The 19,199-nt window shown below is 44.6% G+C and overlaps 1 protein-coding gene across 1 annotated transcript in view; it reads right to left on the bottom strand.

Moving 5' to 3' along the window:
* The window catches only part of ZER1 (zyg-11 related cell cycle regulator), a 32,046-nt gene extending 14,428 nt beyond the window's left edge, over positions 1–17,618 (bottom strand). Inside the window, exons 1-4 of the mRNA XM_088453432.1 lie at positions 17,341–17,618; positions 6,822–7,087; positions 6,189–6,339; positions 2,423–2,862 (exon numbers count right to left, since the gene is read on the bottom strand). Of these exons, the coding sequence (XP_088309558.1) occupies positions 2,423–2,862; positions 6,189–6,339; positions 6,822–6,979 (749 nt within the window). The 5' untranslated portion in view covers positions 6,980–7,087; positions 17,341–17,618. The remainder of the gene's footprint in view (positions 1–2,422; positions 2,863–6,188; positions 6,340–6,821; positions 7,088–17,340) is intronic.
* Between the last annotated feature and the right edge of the window lie 1,581 nt (positions 17,619–19,199).

Genomic DNA, 19,199 nt, shown 5'->3' with positions numbered 1-19,199 from the left:
GCCGGTACTTTCCTTACAAAAACAAAAAAAGATACACACCCATGCCTTATTTTACCCATAATACAAAGGTGTCCTCATACAACTAGCCTCAATACGCCATACGGTGCGAGCTGCCAGGCACAACTGAGTCGCTCCAAGAGGTGCAGCGTGCCGACTTTTTCTTTACATTTGGCATCTTATTTGCATCGCAAACGCAGCAAAACGTCACTCAAAGTCGCTGGACTGCAACTTTAACCATACAGGAATTTGTTTTGAACACGTACAAAGTCACAGATGAAGCACAACGACGCTTGGTCGTGAGAAAAAGCTGCGGAAGCTGTATCGTAGCACTTCGTATACAGATTCAGACTCATTTGCACACAGATGTACAAATGTCGCACATCACATTGATCAGTGTTTCAATAGCTAAGAAGTAGTTATGTCGCTTCTGGTTGTTTTATTTGTGTGAATAAGATGCAAATTTTCAGCGAAAAAGACACTAGGCACGGCCGAGTCGCCCGAGAGGGACTACTTTGCTGGCGCGCCGAGGGGGGCTATTTTGCTGGGGCTGGCAACAATTGTATTTCCCCTTTCCTTACAAAATAAAGAGAACTGAACCAGGATTACAGAAAAAGAGGCAGAAACAACAAATGACAGAAGCAAAAGCTATAGTGAAAGATCAGTACGCGCCATAAGGCTCACATGACATCACTCATTGCCTGCAGCCTATAGCAATCCTCACCTAAAGGACAAGAGAACCCCCAGGTCTGAATCTTCGTTCACCTCACCTACAGCTACGGAGAACACCACAGAGTCAGATATCCCATAGCTGATGTGTAGCCGGAGTCTGGCGATTCCGTAATAGAGGAGATGACACCCTCACATCGCCTCATACCGACATCACCATGCCTATTGGCCAACTTTATTGCCTGGTGATGTAACAGCGGGGCCCAATGTCCCCTGCCATGTGCTACAGGCAGGAAAGGATCGGTTCCTAAGGGGGGGAGGGGGAGGCAGGAACCCTGATCAGTCTCTAGTAAGGGAGAGACAGCTGTAAAAGCTCAGTATACACCATGGCAAACACCTCGCCAAGGCACGTTTAACCAACCAGGTGGAACCCTTAGATAGGGACTGTGGTTCCTCGACCTCTGCCTCCTTTTGTGAAAGAGTGTCAGTGCTGATTGGCCATTAGTGTGGCACCTAGAGACAGGTCTAGACCTGGACAAACTTCTTTAACAGGACAATGAATGATTAATGATGACATTTCCACAATTTAAAAGTTTGCGATGGTATAAAAACTTTATCATCATCATCATCAATTTATATTGTGCCACAAGTATTCTGCAGCGCCTTAGAAAGTACATAAACTAAGTGAACAAGAAACCAGTGACTTACAGTACAATACAATGCAGAACAAGTTTTATATACACTGCTGCATAATACCCCTTTTCCACCAAAATCCCGGGTCTGACCGGGGATTTACCCCATTTCAACTGCGGCGCCGACCCGGGAATATCCCGGATCGGCGACGTTCACACTGCACACAGGTGCAGTGCTGACGCTTGGAGATGATGTCATCATCAAGCGCCGGAAACTCCACATCTCGTCTAGGGGAGGGGGTCTTTTCCAGGGGCGATGTCATTTGGAAGCTGTCTGTGACAGCTGTCACCGGGGAGGGAGAGATTACAAACCTTAATTGTCCGGACCATACGGGGAGGCTGTAAGCTCTCCCTCCCCGATGACAGCTGTCACAGACAGCTTCCGAATGCCAGCCAATCACCATGCGGTAAATGGGTCCTGGCTCGGATGTCCATGGTTACCTGTTTACAATGAGCAAAACCAGGGTTTGATCCGTGTAAAACCCTGCTCGAGACCCGGGATTTTTTCCTAGGGCCCTTTTCCACTGAGCCACGACACGGGTTGACGCAGTAATAACGGGGGTTTTTGCAGCAGTGGAAAAGGATTACTAGTGATAATAACACTCAAATAATCAACAGGGCATATGTGTATTATCTGCCCTAGTGGGGAGTAATAAGTTGATGAATGTATAAGTAAGTAGAAACACAAGAGGGTAGAGGGCCCTGCTCGTGAGAGCTTACATTCTAATTGGGAGGGGCAGACAAACAGGTGTGACACAGATAGGGTAGACAAGGAGGAACTTTTATAGTCTCCCACTGAAGCCCCCTCTCCCCCTCACACCTGCCAGCATCTATAAAGGATGATCCTCCAGAAATGGAAAATGTTAATTCCAAACTACATTTGGGTTATTGGGCAGAGAAGCCGACTGGACCAATGTCTGTCAGACCAGCCGCTTTAGGACAACTTCACGCAATGCAATTTGTATTAGTGATAAAGGTGCTGGCAGAGAGAGATTTGGGGGTTCCAGCATGAGTTCCTTAATGTTACTTAGGAGGTAGATTATTGGGGAGGTGGAGAAACGTACCTGAGCTTCTGCAGCTGTACAATGACTCGGATGTGTTCCTCAGATAGGTCCATATTGTACAAGACTAACGACACCAATGTGTCTTTCCACCCAGTCAGAAAGCTGATATCGTTCATCTGAATTCCCGACAGATTTAGAGCTTTTAAACAAAGCAGAGGGCGCAGCATCCTCTCTATGTCCACCCCCTTGGTGATGCAGCCGAGGTTTAGGAAACGCAGCTGTTGGAATCCTTGAAAGGTGAAGTCCCGGGATAGGATCTGACGGGTGGGGTTCACCAGGCAGTCTGTGTCGTCGTAGCGTCCCAGGTTCTCCTCTTCATAGAAGATGTTGCTACAGCCGAAGAGGCTGAGGGACACTAGGGTGGATTTGAAATTTGCCAGGGTCTGCAGGCTCTTCGCCGTCAGCCTCTCACAGTTCGTAAGGTACAGTTCAATCAGGTCCTGTGGATGTGAGGAATAACATTTTAAATTAAACTAGTTCGGCACGCATACCTCCCAATTGCCCCGATCTTCAGGGGATAGTCCCAATTGCTGGGCAGCAAATTTTTTCATTAAATAGGTGACCAGATGGAGGGGTGGATTGGGCGGAATGGTGACCAGATGGAGGGGTGGAAAGTTTTGCAAGCTCAGGGACCGTGCATATTTTAACTAGGGATGTGCAGGCTCGGAATAGTTCGGATTTTCCCACCAAATTCAGATTTTTCCTGCCAAAAAAAACAGGTCTCAGAAAGAGGCAAAACATCATCTGTCATTGACGAACATCATCATTCCTGGACAAAAGTCCATGAAAGATGATGTTTGTCCATGAATGATGACGTTTTGCCTCTTTCCGAGACCCGATTTTTGGTGGGAAAAATCTGAATTTGGCGGGAAAATCCAAACTATTCCGAACCTGCACATCCCTAATTTTAGCCCGATTTGGCATTTGTAAATGTTGGGAAGTATACGAGTGCTAGGAGATTGCATTATGTTGCATGGAGAAAACTCTGACAGACATGTCAGTGGAGGTAGATCATTAAGAGGATGTATTAGTTAGATGGTTGATGCATGCTAGCTATCACAAAAGAACATTTCTACATATATGATAAGCATTTTTAGGTTTACATTGTATTTTACAAGCTAAAATAAAATCTGTCTTTTATTTGTATGGTCTCTAGGACGTCTGTTGTTCAATATCACAGTACAGAACTAAACAAGTGCTGCAATCAGCAAGATGCCTGTTACCTGCAGCCTTGCTTGCTATCACAGCTGGCAGGGCCTGGGGACATACAAGCATGGTGAGGAGAAAAGACCTAGTGCTGCAACAGCATTGTGTACAGCAGTGGTCAGGGAACAGGCGTAATTTACCCCACATGGGGTAAAAATTAAATTCCTGGGGGTAATGGACGGACAGGCGGGCATGCATATGAATCGTTCTATAAAATATAGATTGATTCATATACATGCCCAGCTGTGTTGCAGTGAGGCTCTAAGCCGGACGCCCCCTGCAGCGCCGCGTTAGCCGGAGGCTGGAGTTCTCTTCTGAACTCCAGCTTCCACCGCTCTCCATGTGCACTATGGGAGAGACGTCATGACGTCTCTCCCATAGTTCCGAGGAGCAGCCGGGCAGACAGGACGGCGGCTGATGTAGGAGCGGGGATTAAGGTAAGTGGGTTTTTTTGTACAAGCGGCACTACAGGGGCATTATATGGGGGCACTACTACAGGGGCATTATATGGGGGCACTACTATAGGGGCACTACTATATGATTTCCTTCCTTTCAAATCGAGGAGGTAACGTCGGCGTATCTAAATATATTTTGGGGTAAAAGGTAAAAAAGTTCCCTGACCCCTGGTGTACAGTAAAGCTGGGTACACAATAGATCAGTGGTGTAGCATGCACTGCTACAGTGTTGCTATTAGGACAAGCTAAAACTGTGGCAGGGCATGATGGGATACATAGCCCCACAGCAACTGGATGACCATGAGTTTGACACCCCTGCACTAGACGATACATTGGACGATTTGTTGTTTTGAACCGAATCGGAACGACAAATCGTCCAGTGTGTACGCACTATCGTTTGCTCCCGTGCGTCGCTCACCCCATCTTCAGATATCCCTGCAGTACAGACAGCTCTGAAGAGATAGTTAACAATCTTGTTTAAATCGTCTAGGGTAATCGGGACGACCATCGCATCGTTTGCATGTGCCCAGCTTTATAATTGCTATTATTTATCTCTTATTTGTTAGGTGCCACTAGGTCTACACAGCGCTGGGTTAACATAAAATCAAATAATAGTAATCGGAGGACTAAATTGCTTTATCAAGATATACATATCCTTTAAATGAAGAAATGAAGCTACTAGACTTTACAAAAAACAAAGAGATATGGTAAGAACTTACCTTTGTTATCTCTGCTTCTACGAGGTCCATAGGGGGTCCACAGGGTTGACCTTGGGGTATAGCTGGATATGGATCCACGGGCACCACGCAGTTAAAGCTTTTGCTGCTCCCAGGATGCACTGGGTCCTTCCTCCTCTACACCCAGCGCCAGGCACATCAGTTTTAGTTGGTGCCCGGCCGGAGTCGGGTCACCCTAGCGCCGAGGGGCTGCTTAGCAGCCCCTAAGCTTAATTTTGGAGTTTTTTTATTATTTTTCAGGAGCTTTAACTGCGTAGTGCCCGTGGATCCAGATCCAGCTATACCCCAAGGTCAACCCTGTGGACCCCTATGGAACCTGAAGTAGAAAAAGACACTTCTACAACAGGCTTGCTAAGACAGCATTAATATGCAAACATACAGCCTGATACAATGCCGGTTACACGATAGCAGACACCGATTACACACACAGATCAAATGGCAGAGATTCTCCTGGCACGCACAGTGTAAGCCAATCTGTTTGTGCACAGATCACATGGCTCGGTGTGATGAACACATTTCTGCTCTTGGACATGACAGAGTGGGGTAAATGGTACGTGCACAGGAAAAAGGATCCTTCTGATTAATGTGCAAAGGATAACAGCTTCCCCTATATGGCAGAAATAAAGGGGCTGATTTGGAGCTGGGAGCAAAGTCAAAGAAAAGGAGTAACTTTGCACCTGGGCAAACCATGCTGCAGTACAAGGGGTACAATAACATTTATTCGTTTTGCTGCATGCAGGGTAAATACTGGCTGCTGTTTTATGTAGTTCACAAATGCTGGGCAGGTTTATTATTACACTGCAATGTAGAGGTCAGCTAGGACTCGCTCCTTCCACATTGTTGTCTGGGTGATGCCTCATTTGAACTAGACAATACCTAGTTGAGACTGTGGCTTGTGATTGGTTACCCAGCTCACACCCCCTCTACAGCCATTTAAAAGTGGTTTACACAATGAATTTGCAGGTTCTGTATTACAGAACTGGCAGGGCCCTGGGGAAGTAGTTGTATGTGGGAGCCCCTGCGATATTACTTTTTACCAGGTGGTAGAGCAGCCTTAAGGAATTATCACAAATTTTCCAAATTTAGTTCCATCTAGAGAAGAGCGGTTCGGTTTTAATCAGTTATATTCAACTCTGAAAACTGGCATCTTATTGGCTATCCGGCTCTCACATGTTTTGTATAGCCAATAAGATAAATCCGAACCTGCGCTAATTTGGCGAAAAAGGACTGAGTCAAAACCGAACCACTTATCTCCAGTTTTATCAGTGTTATACAATATTTACTACAACAGCTCTTGTCTATTGAACACCAACAAGAGGATATTGTGGCGTACTGAAAGCCCAGATAGACTGGCACATGGTTGCTCACTTGCTTAGAGATGGCTTCTAGATCTTGGTCCTGGACAATATCCTCCCTTAAATGTAGGCGTGTGAGTCGGGTGCTCTGCGGCTCAGCGAACAGGGTGAAGAAGCTCTCGTGGGGCTCAAAGCTGCTGTCTGAATTCACCAGTTCAATGTACCTTGTAAAAGAAAAGGTTTATGTGACAATGGAAAACCATTATTTTTTATTATTTCACCTAATCCTGTTACTAAGGGAAAAAAAAATAAAGTGGATAGGATCATAAAATCGTCTGGGACAACTGGCGGCTTTTCATCTACTGTTGAACTTCAATACTATTCTCTGCCGGCTAAACGTCCAGTACATCCAGTACAGGAGACTATATGGCATCACAGTTCTGAGGGTACACACAATGCAAAGTGAGCTGTGATATTGCAGTGTGTGGCTAGCTGCGGGCTAAGATTTATAGTACAACCACAGCTGAAGATCTACTAAAGAACTGATGAAAGCTGGACACATGCTTTGCACCACTTGCTTCAGGCTGAATAGCAGTTTAACCCACAAAACGACTGTGTGTAGGTGACAAGGGCTCTTTAGTAGTACACAAATTAAACTGGACACACGCATGCACAATTCACAAGCTGGCTGTGTGCAGAAACATACTCATTCACCAGCCGGTCACAGATTTCGCTGGGCAGGAAGATATCTGGATGTAGACGCAAGGTTTCATTGTCTAAGAGGTAGCAGAGCGTCCCCTTTAAGTTTCGGAGGCAGAAGTCAGTGCAGATGGTCATGAGAGACTCTGGGCTGTCGGATGCCATCTTGGTGCGGTGCTGGAGAGGAAATGGGTACTGGGTAGAATGGGCACCAGAATGAAGGATGCCCCTCTTCCTTGGTTAACTTTTCTGGCTCATCAGGGGAACACGTCTCTAGAGCAAAAATAGAAAAAATACATTATTATCCTCAAAAGTAAAATACACTTAGCTTGCAATTTGCTAAAGTTCCCCAAGCAGCCACCTGGTTATAGAGGGGAAGGGGGATACAGAGATAGTACAGAGGCTCCCTGCTCCACAGCCATGGTACTCTGCAGCACCCCCTAAGGGCTGCCTGAGAATATATTTTGTTGTACAGTAGATACGCTGCACACACTAAATTTTAACTGCATGGAATTTGTACACTTTTCTGAACTTAAAAATCTCACATAACTGAGCTGGTTTTGTCTTCCTGGAACCCCCCGCTAATTAAAAATGCCCAAAAGGGTGCAGGGTGGGGAGGGTTAGGGTGCAAGAAGGGAGGGTTAGGGCAGTGGTTCTCAAACTCGGTCCTTTCCTCAGGTCACTTTTTCTAGGTCTCCTGTCAGGTCCACAGGTGTATTAATTACTCACTGACACATTTTAAGAGATCCACAGGTGGAGCTAATTCTTTCACTTGTGATTCTGTGAGGAGATCTGGAAAACATGCACTGTTTGGGGCCCTGAGGACTGAGTTTGAGAACCTGTGGGTTAGGGGGAGAAGGCGGGAGGGTTAATATACTTACCCGACCCCTGTCAAGATTCCCAGCACCGGGATACCGCTGTCGGCATTTTGACAGCAGGCATCCTGACTGCCGGGATTTCATACCCAACCCGTTTTAAAACACGTACAATGTTGCAAATGAAGCACCATGGAACATGGCGTGAGAAAAGCTGCGTGGCACTTCGTATACAGATTATACAGAGTAGTTCTGTCACTTCTAGCCTATGAGAGTAGGATGCACATTTTGAGTGAGAAAAACGCTTGGCGTGTCCAAGTTGCCTGGGATCTGGCACGCTGAGAGGGGCTGTTTGGCACAATTGCAGCCACAGTGTATAAGGGCAGATCTGTATCTTAAAAAAATGCAACATTAAACAATATATTTTGATCTCTATAGCTGGCCATACACTAGTACCACCAGCATAAGATGCGATTCAGCATACGATATCCCTTTAACTCCCCGGCAGCTCCCTGACAGTCCCGGACGCACAATTTGGTGCTTTTTTGATACATGTGTAGATACGATCTCACGTACGATAATTCGCCCCTATATGACGGGTTGTGATACGATCGATCGTGTGCCTCACTAAAAACATGTGATCAGGATAGATTTAAATAAAGGAAAATGTCACTCAAATGACGCCGGTCGGACGCACGATGCAATGAATGCGCAAATACACGGCACGATCTTCATACGATTACGACGGACAATATGGGCTGCACGTCTGATCATAAGATACGATATAAGAGCAGTGGGAGCGAACATCGGATAGTATTCGTACTTAAATACTACGCGATTTGCATACAATGCATCGTAAGAGGCGTCTAAAATCGTGCAATCGGCACAAAATCGCGCTAGTGTATGACCAGCATATGGCAACATGGATCTGACAAATATAGATGAGAACATCACTGGACCTTGCCATGGAAGTATAATAAAGTCTTGTGCTTGTATTGTTGCCTGTCATTATTGGCATGAGTAATAAAGGTCAGATACTGCTATTATTTTCTCTCTGAGTCACTGGTAAAACACCGTCTGCCATTCCATTACATGACCTATTTCAGAGTAGAATCAAAACACTTAAGCTGCATACACACACAACGATTTTGTTACCAACAATTTTCTGAACGATTTTATGAACGATTTTCTGTCAGATTTTTTCAAAGTGTAATGGTGCATACACACGGTCAGATTTTTCTTCAGATCTGAATGATAACGATTTAAAAATCGTTCAATCGTTCATATATGAAGGAAAATCTGACATATCTGACATGCCTGAACGATGAACGATGGTCAGATAACGATATCTGACATCTGATGTGTTTGCAGTCAGATGTGGACGATTCCATTCATTTTAATGCAGTCAAAAATCGTTCATAGTTCAAATCGTTCATCTGACAAATCTGACCATGTGTATGCTCCATTATGAACGATTATTCTGAACTACAAACGATTTTTGCATATTCCCTTAATGAAAATTGTTCAGTTGACAAGTCTGACTGAACTACAAACGTGAACGTGCATGAACAATAATCGTTCATCGTTTGACTCAGAAAGTGAACGATTTTTTCAAACGATATCGTTTAACGATAATCGTTAAAAAATCGTTGTGTGTGTATGCAGCTTTAATGGTAACTCTCACAGGATAACCTGTTGGGTGAGCAATAAACAGATCCATCCTCTAGTATGAAAAGTCAACTGTAGGCTTAATTAGGTGCACAAGGAGATGTGTTTAGACTTCAACGATCATTATACATAACAGCATGTAGCACTTTCACACCAGCTGAGCGTGTGAATGATTTCTCCCATACACAAACAAATGAGCATAACGCAGAGGCTAAATGAAAACTTTGTATATTATCCTATTGTTACAGGCCAATTACAGATAATGGGAACTGTAACTTTCTCAGTGATTGTGCAGAACAATGTTGTCCTGATAAAGTTTTTAAACACAAACTTGTAGAAGGTGAACAAACAAACCAAGGATGATAAAGAACCTGGCAATGTTAGAATACTCCAACTCTAGTACTAAAGGAGTGGCATGATTCTGGTACACAGGACCTCTGCCAAGTGTGAGAGTGTATTGGATAGTAAACATATAATACTGCTGCAGGAGAGCCCTGATTGGATGCTTACTGGATAGCAGAGCTTAATGTGATATTGAGAGCATTCAAATTCTGTGTGAGAAGAGAGTATTTTTGGTACGCACCATTAAATCCATTTATCTGAATTACATCTGGGGGACACTGCAGTAGTAGTTTAAACATGGTAGCACTGCCCCCCCCCCCCCCCCACCCCCAGATTGGATAAAGGAGACGAGAGGATCTTTGGTACTCACCAATAAGTCCACTTCTCCAAGCTCATCTGGAGAACACTGCTACCATGTTTAAACTGCTAACATAGTGTCCCCCAGGTGGATGAGAAACAACTACTAAAGAATCACTGGGGAGGGGGTGAGTATTTCATAGCAGGGACCTAAAAAGCAGACACCCAAACACTCCACTATCTGGGGAAAGGTAGTGCTATGGTGCGTACACACGGAGCAATATAAATGAGCGATTTGCACAATAACGATATTGTTTAAATCATTCATTTTTAGGTCCCTACAAACTCACCAACGACCAACAATGTGCGGCCACGTATGGACGATAGCGATATCGTCCATTGGACGTGCATGCAGGTCAACTTGCTCAATATCGAGCAAGTTACTATAGGGACCAGCGATCGTTGATCACAGGTCGTTATAGTCGTTGGTAGGTACATGGTGTCCTGGATGATCGATATTGATCGTCCAGCACACCCAGGAGATCGAACAACGATATCGTTATGGTTGTCAATCGTACCGTGTGTGTGCACCATTACAAAGTAACTTTTATACATGGAGTTCTGCCTAACCCCCTTGCTACTGAGCATTTTTCCACTCCCGTCCTGAGCCCATTTTTCCACTCATCAAATTCCAGAAGCAACAGAAGTATTTTTTGTACCCACAAAAAAAGTATACTTTTTTTTTTCCTCCAGAAAAAAGTTTACATATATATGTCAGAAACATGCTGTGGTTCTTGCTTCAGAATTAATCCATCTTGACTAAACAGCAAAAAAAAAAAAAAAGTGTTCTACAAGTAGGTTTTCATATTAAAATCTGCACTTAAAAATGGTGGTAACCCAAAACGGCATACTATTTTTTTTTTCCCATTATAAATCATACCACATTAACAGGTCTATTTACTAAGCAGTGTTAGGAGACAGAGTGAAAAGTGATAAGGTGCCAGCCAATCAGCTCCCAACTGTCATTTTTCAAACACAGCCTGTGAGATGACAGTTGTGAGCTGATTGGCTGGCACCTTATCACTTTTCACTCTGTCTCCAAACACTGCTTAGTAAATAGACCCCTAAACGAGATGACCTGTGTTTTCAATTGACACAAGAAGAACGAGGAAACAGGCTGCCAATTCAATTGTGTCGGGCGTTAAACCCAGGTGCTGCAGCCGCGCGTTAATTCCTTCTGCTATTTGAATTCCCCCCTATGTGTATGAGGATGAGCAGGCTATGAAGACTAATAACATAAGTGTGCTATAACCCTAGACAAATGCACATCAATAATGCAATATACTGTATCCAAATGCTTACATATAATACATAATGGTAGCACATATTACACGGCCAGAGCAAATCACTTTCAAATGCAGGTACAATTAGAAACTAGGAAACATTGCACAATTCCCAGTTTTATTTTCTGTGTCATTTACAACAACAAAAATCTCTGGTACTTTCCTTCCAATTACACAGGGAAACTACACAACCAGACACTGCAGGAATTGGAGATAGATAATATATGGCACACTATACCGCCTGCTCTGCGATGTAACTAGGTATTTGAAAGCTCCATAGCAAAAGTTTGTGAGGGCCCCTATGTACCACCCTAGCGTTCCCGCTAGGCTGTTTTAGCGGGGCGCGGCGCCCTGCCCTCCTTCTGGAGGGCAAAAAGCACCCTGCCCTCACAGCCTGCGGGTGCCGTTCTCACCCGCGGGACAAAGTGTCCCGCGGGTGGAGAAACATGCGGTGTCGCGGTGACGTCCCGGTCACCGCCGGAGAATAGACGCCGGGCGCATGCGTCCGGCATCTATTCTCCCTTTCTGCAGCGCTTGGGGGCTGCCCGGCATGTCCGTAAGCGCCGGGCACGCCCCCAAGTATGACGAAAAGGGGACGCGTCTTATAGACATGCCCCCATTTCATGACCACGCCCCCTTTACGGGCGCGCTTCATAAGGTTGCCCTCTCTAGCTCCGGCACCCTGCCTACCGCTGGAGCTAGAGTGAACACTACACCCAATGGTGAAATATGTATATAACATATGTAACGTTGACAAGGAAGATGGGCCCCTCTCAGCTCTGGGCCCCATAGCAGCTGCACCCCTGGCACCTATGGTAGTTACACCCATGCCCTGTTGTATATTATAAAGATACTAGAGGTCAAAGTAGTCTCTGTGCAGTTCATGGAACACTTAAGGCCTCATACACGATGCGATATGCACCTTGCGATGCGACTTGCGATCCGGCGGCTATCAGGTGGTCCCCACACATGGAGCGATCGGGTGGCCAACCGCACGATATGCCGGCACTCCCACCCACATAGCGCTGCATAGGTTCGTACATCGCATCCCCAGATCAAGTGAACATGCAGTAAGATCTGGGGGTGCAATGTACGACCCCGCGGAAGCACGCACTGGCCGATATCATGCCCACACACGGTAAGATATAGCAGCGATATCGTACCAATCCTTCAGGTGACTTCTATGATGCATAATTGGTTACATTTAAAGAGTATGTTATGACTTATAACAAGTTATAATTTACAAAATGCTAAATACTCAAGGAAACGTGTGCAGGTGTTGCTCACATTGCTCTCACTGACACTGTCGTGCAAAAAATACAATTGATAATTAATGATTAATCAATAAATTCCATACCTGCTGTCAGTGCGAAGGTGGTAATACACCGCAGAGGCAAAATTGTGCACAATGTTAAGAGTGGCTATTAAATTAAATAATTATTTATGTAAATATACATTAATGGCCTGATTCGATTACCAGCGATATTATCGCACCTGCGATAATTTATCACCAATTTTTCATTGAAAAATGGAGAAAATTTTTCTCCATTTTGAGAAATGGGGAAAAATTAGCAAAATCCCTATTTTTGGGGTAAAAGTGTGGGGATTTCTTTCAGGACCCTTTGGACAGCCCCACTAATGATACTTTGGCTAAAAAAAATAATCGAAAGTTGCGTACTTTGTTGAAAAACGGCCACTGAAATTTTGGTCAATATAATACCAGACCCAATACATTAAACGCATTTTTCACAAAAAAAAAATTACCGATATTTCAGCTGTCGTTTTTCGCCAAAGTATCATTAGGGGGGCTGTCCAAAGAGTTCTGAAAAAAATCCCCACATTTTAAACTAAAATAGGGTTTTTTCAAATATTTCCGCCTGCCCTAGACAGGAGAAAAGCTTTCTCCACTTTTTAGTCGAAAATCGTCCGTTTTTTCGACGTCGCATATAGATAGTACTACTACATCATTCTTAGCTTCTGGTTTAAATCGGTAGCTCCCTTAAGATGGAATAAGAGACTGACTTGAATTTAAAAAATGTATTCTACAAATACACACAAAATAATAAACAAGAATAACAACATTGCAGATATTATAACGCGATTCCTATACTGGAAGATTAAATATGATGTCTTATAACTACTAAAATAAAAATTACCTCATTTGGATCCTTCCAACATCCAGGCTCAATAGGAGGCAGTTCACACAATAAATAAGTAGCAATTGGGAAAGATATAAAGATTTCCTCAGGAACAATAAGGTTAGTAAAGTTGGAAATTTTCTGATAGAACTTGATACTGCAGATTAATTATCTGCAAACACCGGTACAAAAAATGTGTCCCCCTTAGAAGATTAGGCCAACACTTCCATGGTACCCTTAGGGCTGAGCTCCAATGCAGCAGGACAATGTTGTGAACGGTCCAACTGGCCTCCGAGTGCAGCGCAGGCTGAATCCTCAGCGCAAGTGTTGTAACAGGATCATTTCCAGTGTAACAGACTCCCTATTAGAAGTGTTCTCCTAATCTTCTAAGGAGACACTTGTATCGTATGCATAACAGCTACTAACAACAGAACACAGAGTACTGATATCTATGGACACTAACTCCACTAACCTTGTTGTTCCAGGGGATAACTGTACATCTTTCCCTATTGCCACTTGTGTTATATTATTGCGTGATCTATATTATTGTGTGATTTGCCTACTATGGATACTGGAAGTTGGAAGCATCCTAACAAGATAATTTAATTTTATTAGTTATGAGATCTCAAATTTAATCTTCCGGTATTGGAATCAAGTTATGATATCTGTACATATCTTATTATTCAAGTTTATTAGTATGTGTGTATTTGTATAAATACATTGTTTCAATCCAGACCAGTCTCTTATTTGATCTTGGGGGAGCTCTTCATTTAAAACAGAATAAAACAATTAGGTAGCAATAGCTATATTGAATTTTTTATTATTCTCATTTCATATTCGTTTTATACCCACTCCTATTTGCTGTGCACAATTTTACCCACAAAAAAAAAAAAATAACACACATACAGTAACATTAAAATAGCACAATTGCACAGCAAAAAAAAAAAAATGGAACAGAGCAAAGCAAATCACAAACATAGGGGGGGTATCCACTTAGCTCTGAAAAAAAATTGCCGTAAAAAACAGGGAGGGGGGGAGGGGTTTGCTGATGTTCAGGTCTTTTTCAACAATTGTTTTTTTGTGCTATCCAATTAAACCCTGTTTATTAGGCCCAAAAATGTTCTGTTTTTCCTCATGAAAATACATAGGTTCCACGAAAAGTAGCGGACCTATGTATTTTCTCTGCTGCGATTGGGAGAAAAACGGCTTCTTATCAGGGATTTGGCAAAACCAAATCCCTGATTAGAAGCTGTTTTTCTCCCGATCGCGGCAGAGAAAATACATACTTTTTGCCAGCTTAGGGGCTAATAGGATAGCTCCGGGCAAGGTAATTTACTGCGGCTAATTGGATGAGAGAGAGATAGAGACAGAGAGAGAGAGGCAGAGAGAGAGGCAGAGGGCCTGATTCAGAGGCTCTGAATCAGGGCGGGCGCTTGGTTTTTAAGTTGCGGCCTCTTGGCCGCACATATGTGCATTATAACACCTGATCTGAGGGACAGTATTCTTTTCAATAGCCCCCAGAAGTATGCAGGAAACTCATATATCCCAAGGCTGTTATAAAAATACCCTGCAAGCTTAACGGTAGGTGAAATGCTCACATACAGCAGGGACCAGTGGGCAATAAGAAAAATGGCTGAGTCCCAGCTAATAGTCACATGACAGGTAGCATCAGCTGACCTCAGAACATTGTTTATCTAGATTAAGTTAGCTATACAAAAAGACAGTTATAAAGAAAGTCAATGTCAAAGTCCATTTACATATATTATAAGAACATAATGAACCTTCTGTAAATACTTCATAACCATGATTCATAAACTAAAAATTGCAATCTTATCTTTACAATGCGGCCTAACAAGATTCAAGAGCAGCAAGTTTTCTCTTCATCCTTGTGGTCGGAACCAATATTCAGATGAATGCAGCCAGTGAGCCATAAGAAACTGGAATGATGTCCAAGACGGGTTGGGTATGTATTCCCGGCGGTCGGGATGCCGCTGGTCAGAATACCGACAGTGGCGTTACACACAGTAAAGAATTCCGACACCCGTAGGCAAGTATACTAGCACTAACCCTAACCCCTACCCAGTGCCTCAACCTAACCTCCCCCTCTAGTGCCTAAGCCTAACCACCCCCTCCCTGCACCCTAAACCTAACACTCCCTCCCCGTCGCCTAAACCTGACCTCCCCGGACCCTAAACCTAACACTAACCCTGCAATACTTACTTTCAGGATGCCGGCAGTTGGGATACTGGAGCCAGAATCCCAACGCTGTCGGGATTTCAGCGCCAGTATTTAGACAGTCGGCATCCCGCACAATAGCATGACGACTACATCCTGTACAAGACATAGGAGCTTTCAGAGTTTGGAGTAGGAAAGAAAATGCAATTAACTTTGTATCTGGAACAAACCATGACGCACTGCAAGGGGTACAAATATATTTATAGTTTTTACATGCAGAACAAAAAAAAAAAGGATTTTGTAGGAAAGGTTGAACTATACCATCCTGTGTTTGAAGGTCAAAATGAAAGCAGATTACGATGAAAAAACACATTTATTGTTCAACAAGCACTGCCATATATGTGAGAGATCCACACACCCAATATGTGACATTGATCACTCAACACCCTGTTCTCCAAAGCAGGCCTGATGAAGCAGAATCCCTTAAATCGGGTACACACTATACGACTGTGCGACTCAGCGATGCGTTGTAGTGACACACTGCGTCGCTGTGTACACACTACACGACCCGGCATACAACGGCGCGATGTATCGTTACATGCTGCATGAACAACAGCATTGGCTGTGGAATTGTCCCATATGATGTGCAGCACAGCAGATGGGACAATTCAATGAACGACGGATCAGACAGACACACTAGTATACGATGTGTACGATATATCGTTCCGATCCACGTCGGAGCGATATATCGTAATAATGTGTACCCAGCTTTAGCCATTGCCATTTCCAATAAAGAGACAAAAGAAAAACAATTCTAATTTCCCTATTATTTTCTCTGCTTACACCATACACTGCTCTGCTAAGGGCACCATACTACCCGCTCTAATGGCCATTTCGGAGATTGTAAAGCGCATGTCAGTCACCCTTATGCTGCCCATTCAGTAGGCGATTAAACCTAGCGATTGAGCGATAACGACCATCGTTATCGCTCAATCGCTTGGTAATCGCCCGCAAATCATGCAGTTTAATGTCTAATACGACCAGCGATGCGCGTGCACGCTGGTCGTATTGGACATCTATCATCGGGCAAATATGCTGGACAATCTGACGATAACGTCAGGCTCAGCATGTTACCAAATGATTGATTGTGCCTACACTGACCGACTGCTCGTTCAGTGTAGGCACATCCAAGACATAGAAACGACAGCACGATTACAATGTCATAATGGTGCTGTCGTTTCCCAGTCGTGTAGTGGATGGGCAGCATTACTATGTACAAAGTTTTTCTTTTTTAAATAAGCATTCTTAATCTATAGTATGGATCACTTGTGACAAACACAATGCATCAATAAGACACCATCTTGCAGAAATTAAAATAATTCAACAATTAAAAAAAAACACATTCCCTTCAATACTGTATTATGTACAGGGCATTTCCAATAATGAAATCTGAGTTCACTGGAAAAATGTGGTGTGTAGCAGGGCAGACATTGGTATGATGACGACAGATTGTATCAGGTACTGTACAAATGGGTGGAATCCTATGTAATCTGGGGGTAAGAGAGGGGCATTAAGCTGTAATGTGTCACACATCAGTGCACCATTGTTATCATTACTATACCTAGTTCTTAAAGGTGACATTGTATCAGGCTATATATAGCCCTGCCAGGAAACTGGGGCAGCCTGTGCCTACACTACAGTGCCAGCAGCGGGCAGGGCGGACGGTATTTCTAGGGGGACACTCTCACCCTTTAATAGCCAGTGTGGTGTCCCGCAGCCTTCACTCCCCACCCCGAGGCCCGGCCTCCCGTTCACCGCAGGAGCTCCTCCTGCGGCCGGTGTACGGCTCAGACACAGCGGCTCAGGACTGGGTCTCTCCGTCCCGGGCCGTGCTCACAGCCGATCCTCCTCCTCCTCCTCACTGGGGTATCCTCCGGGCTCCGCTGTCAACAAATTCCCCCATCACTTCCGGTCTGCCCCCATAGCAACCGGACCGCTTCTGTTACTGCGGCAGCCGGTCCCCCGGAAACAGAGACCGGGCACTTCAGTTCCACAACACAGATTTCAGCTTCCTTTTACTGTGCTGAAATTGACGACATAACGTATAATAGGCCATGGGAGAATATGTTTGTGGTATGAGAGGACAAGGTGTTTTATTGCACACCGCTGGGATTAGCACAATGGTCTGTGAGGCAAATGTATCATGTGTCATAGCTGATAACCCTTGTTTTCCCCTTACTGTTTTTGGGGGGAGGGGTTTTCCTGCTTCTCAATATGGGGGCAAGGGCAACCAGGTCAGCACAGAGCTGCATTGGTGGGCTGTGCAAAAGGAGGGGGGAGGTTTGGGGGGTCACACGATTGCGTCATCGTGGCCCCACTCCTGCTATACAATGGCATATACAGGCATAAAGCGGGAGCAGGGCTGCAATGAAATAATTCAGCACGAATCACATCATCTGCCCCCCTCCCGGACTGCCCACTTGTGCTCTGTAAGTGGGGGGCGGTGCAAACGGCTGGCAAGGGGGTGCGAGTGGCTGACGGGGGAGACTTGCCCACTTTTCCTGGCGACTGGGTGCTAGGATAAGTGGCACCAGGGAGAGTAGGCAAGTAATGGCGGCACCATTACGGTTCTGTCCTGGAAAAACATGTTAATATAATAAAAAACGATTTCACTATAACAGGGCCTGATTCAGTACCGATTGCAGCTGCGAAATCACACGGAACACAGCTGCGAAAATATGCTAAAGCAGCCGGCATAAAGACGCCCTCTGCTGTTTTCTCACATCTGTCCACTGTCGTTCTTCTGTGTATCAGTACCATCGACGCACATCGGGCAGTCATGCATTTACAACAGGTCTGACTAGCCGCAGACACTGCAAGTCTCGCACGCAGTGAGCTCTCATGCTGCGTATGCAATCGCAGTGGCTAATCTATGCACGCCCAGGAAACGGCGTTCAGATAGACAAGCCTGCGTTCTTCCGATCCCCTCCCCACCCCGTCACAACCCCCAAACGCTGATGGCCTGTGTCTCACTGTGCAATGCGATGGAGTCCTCTGTGCGTCCGTAGTCGCAGTGTGATTGCAGCGCATGTGCAGTGCGGCTTATATGCAAAAAAAATGTATTAAAAAGAAATGTATATACACCATCAAAAAATAACGTAGGCATAACATCACATAGACCAACAATTAAAGTAAAATAAGATAAAATATTTCTCACTGATATTTTAAACTATTTCTACTGTTTACGGAAGTAACCATCGATGGGAGGCCACAGATAAAACATATGTGGCTTCCCCCCGATGGTGACTGACTGCCCCACTATGCGCATGTGTTTGGCTCCACCTGCACATGTGCATAGCCTAACTATTGATGGCTCACTATTGATGGTTAATTCCCGCTGGTGGAAAACCATCGACCATCAATAACAGAGCATTCAATGGTCAACACTGTCTGACATGTGTTGGTTTAGTGGCTGATTTTACCTAGGGGCTGCAGTGCTGTCCCCCCCCCCCTTTTCCCCCAGTAAAATTCACCACCCCCAGTGAGCCAGTGAATCTGGGTAGAGCTTATTTCCCCTTCTTGCTAGGGACCTGAAAGTGACGTGAGT

The sequence above is a fragment of the Taudactylus pleione genome, unplaced genomic scaffold, assembly GCF_031769625.1.
Source record: "Taudactylus pleione unplaced genomic scaffold, aTauple2 ptg000579l, whole genome shotgun sequence".
NCBI classification, from domain to species: Eukaryota; Metazoa; Chordata; class Amphibia; order Anura; family Myobatrachidae; genus Taudactylus; species Taudactylus pleione.
This window is presented reverse-complemented; position numbering and strand designations above follow the sequence as displayed.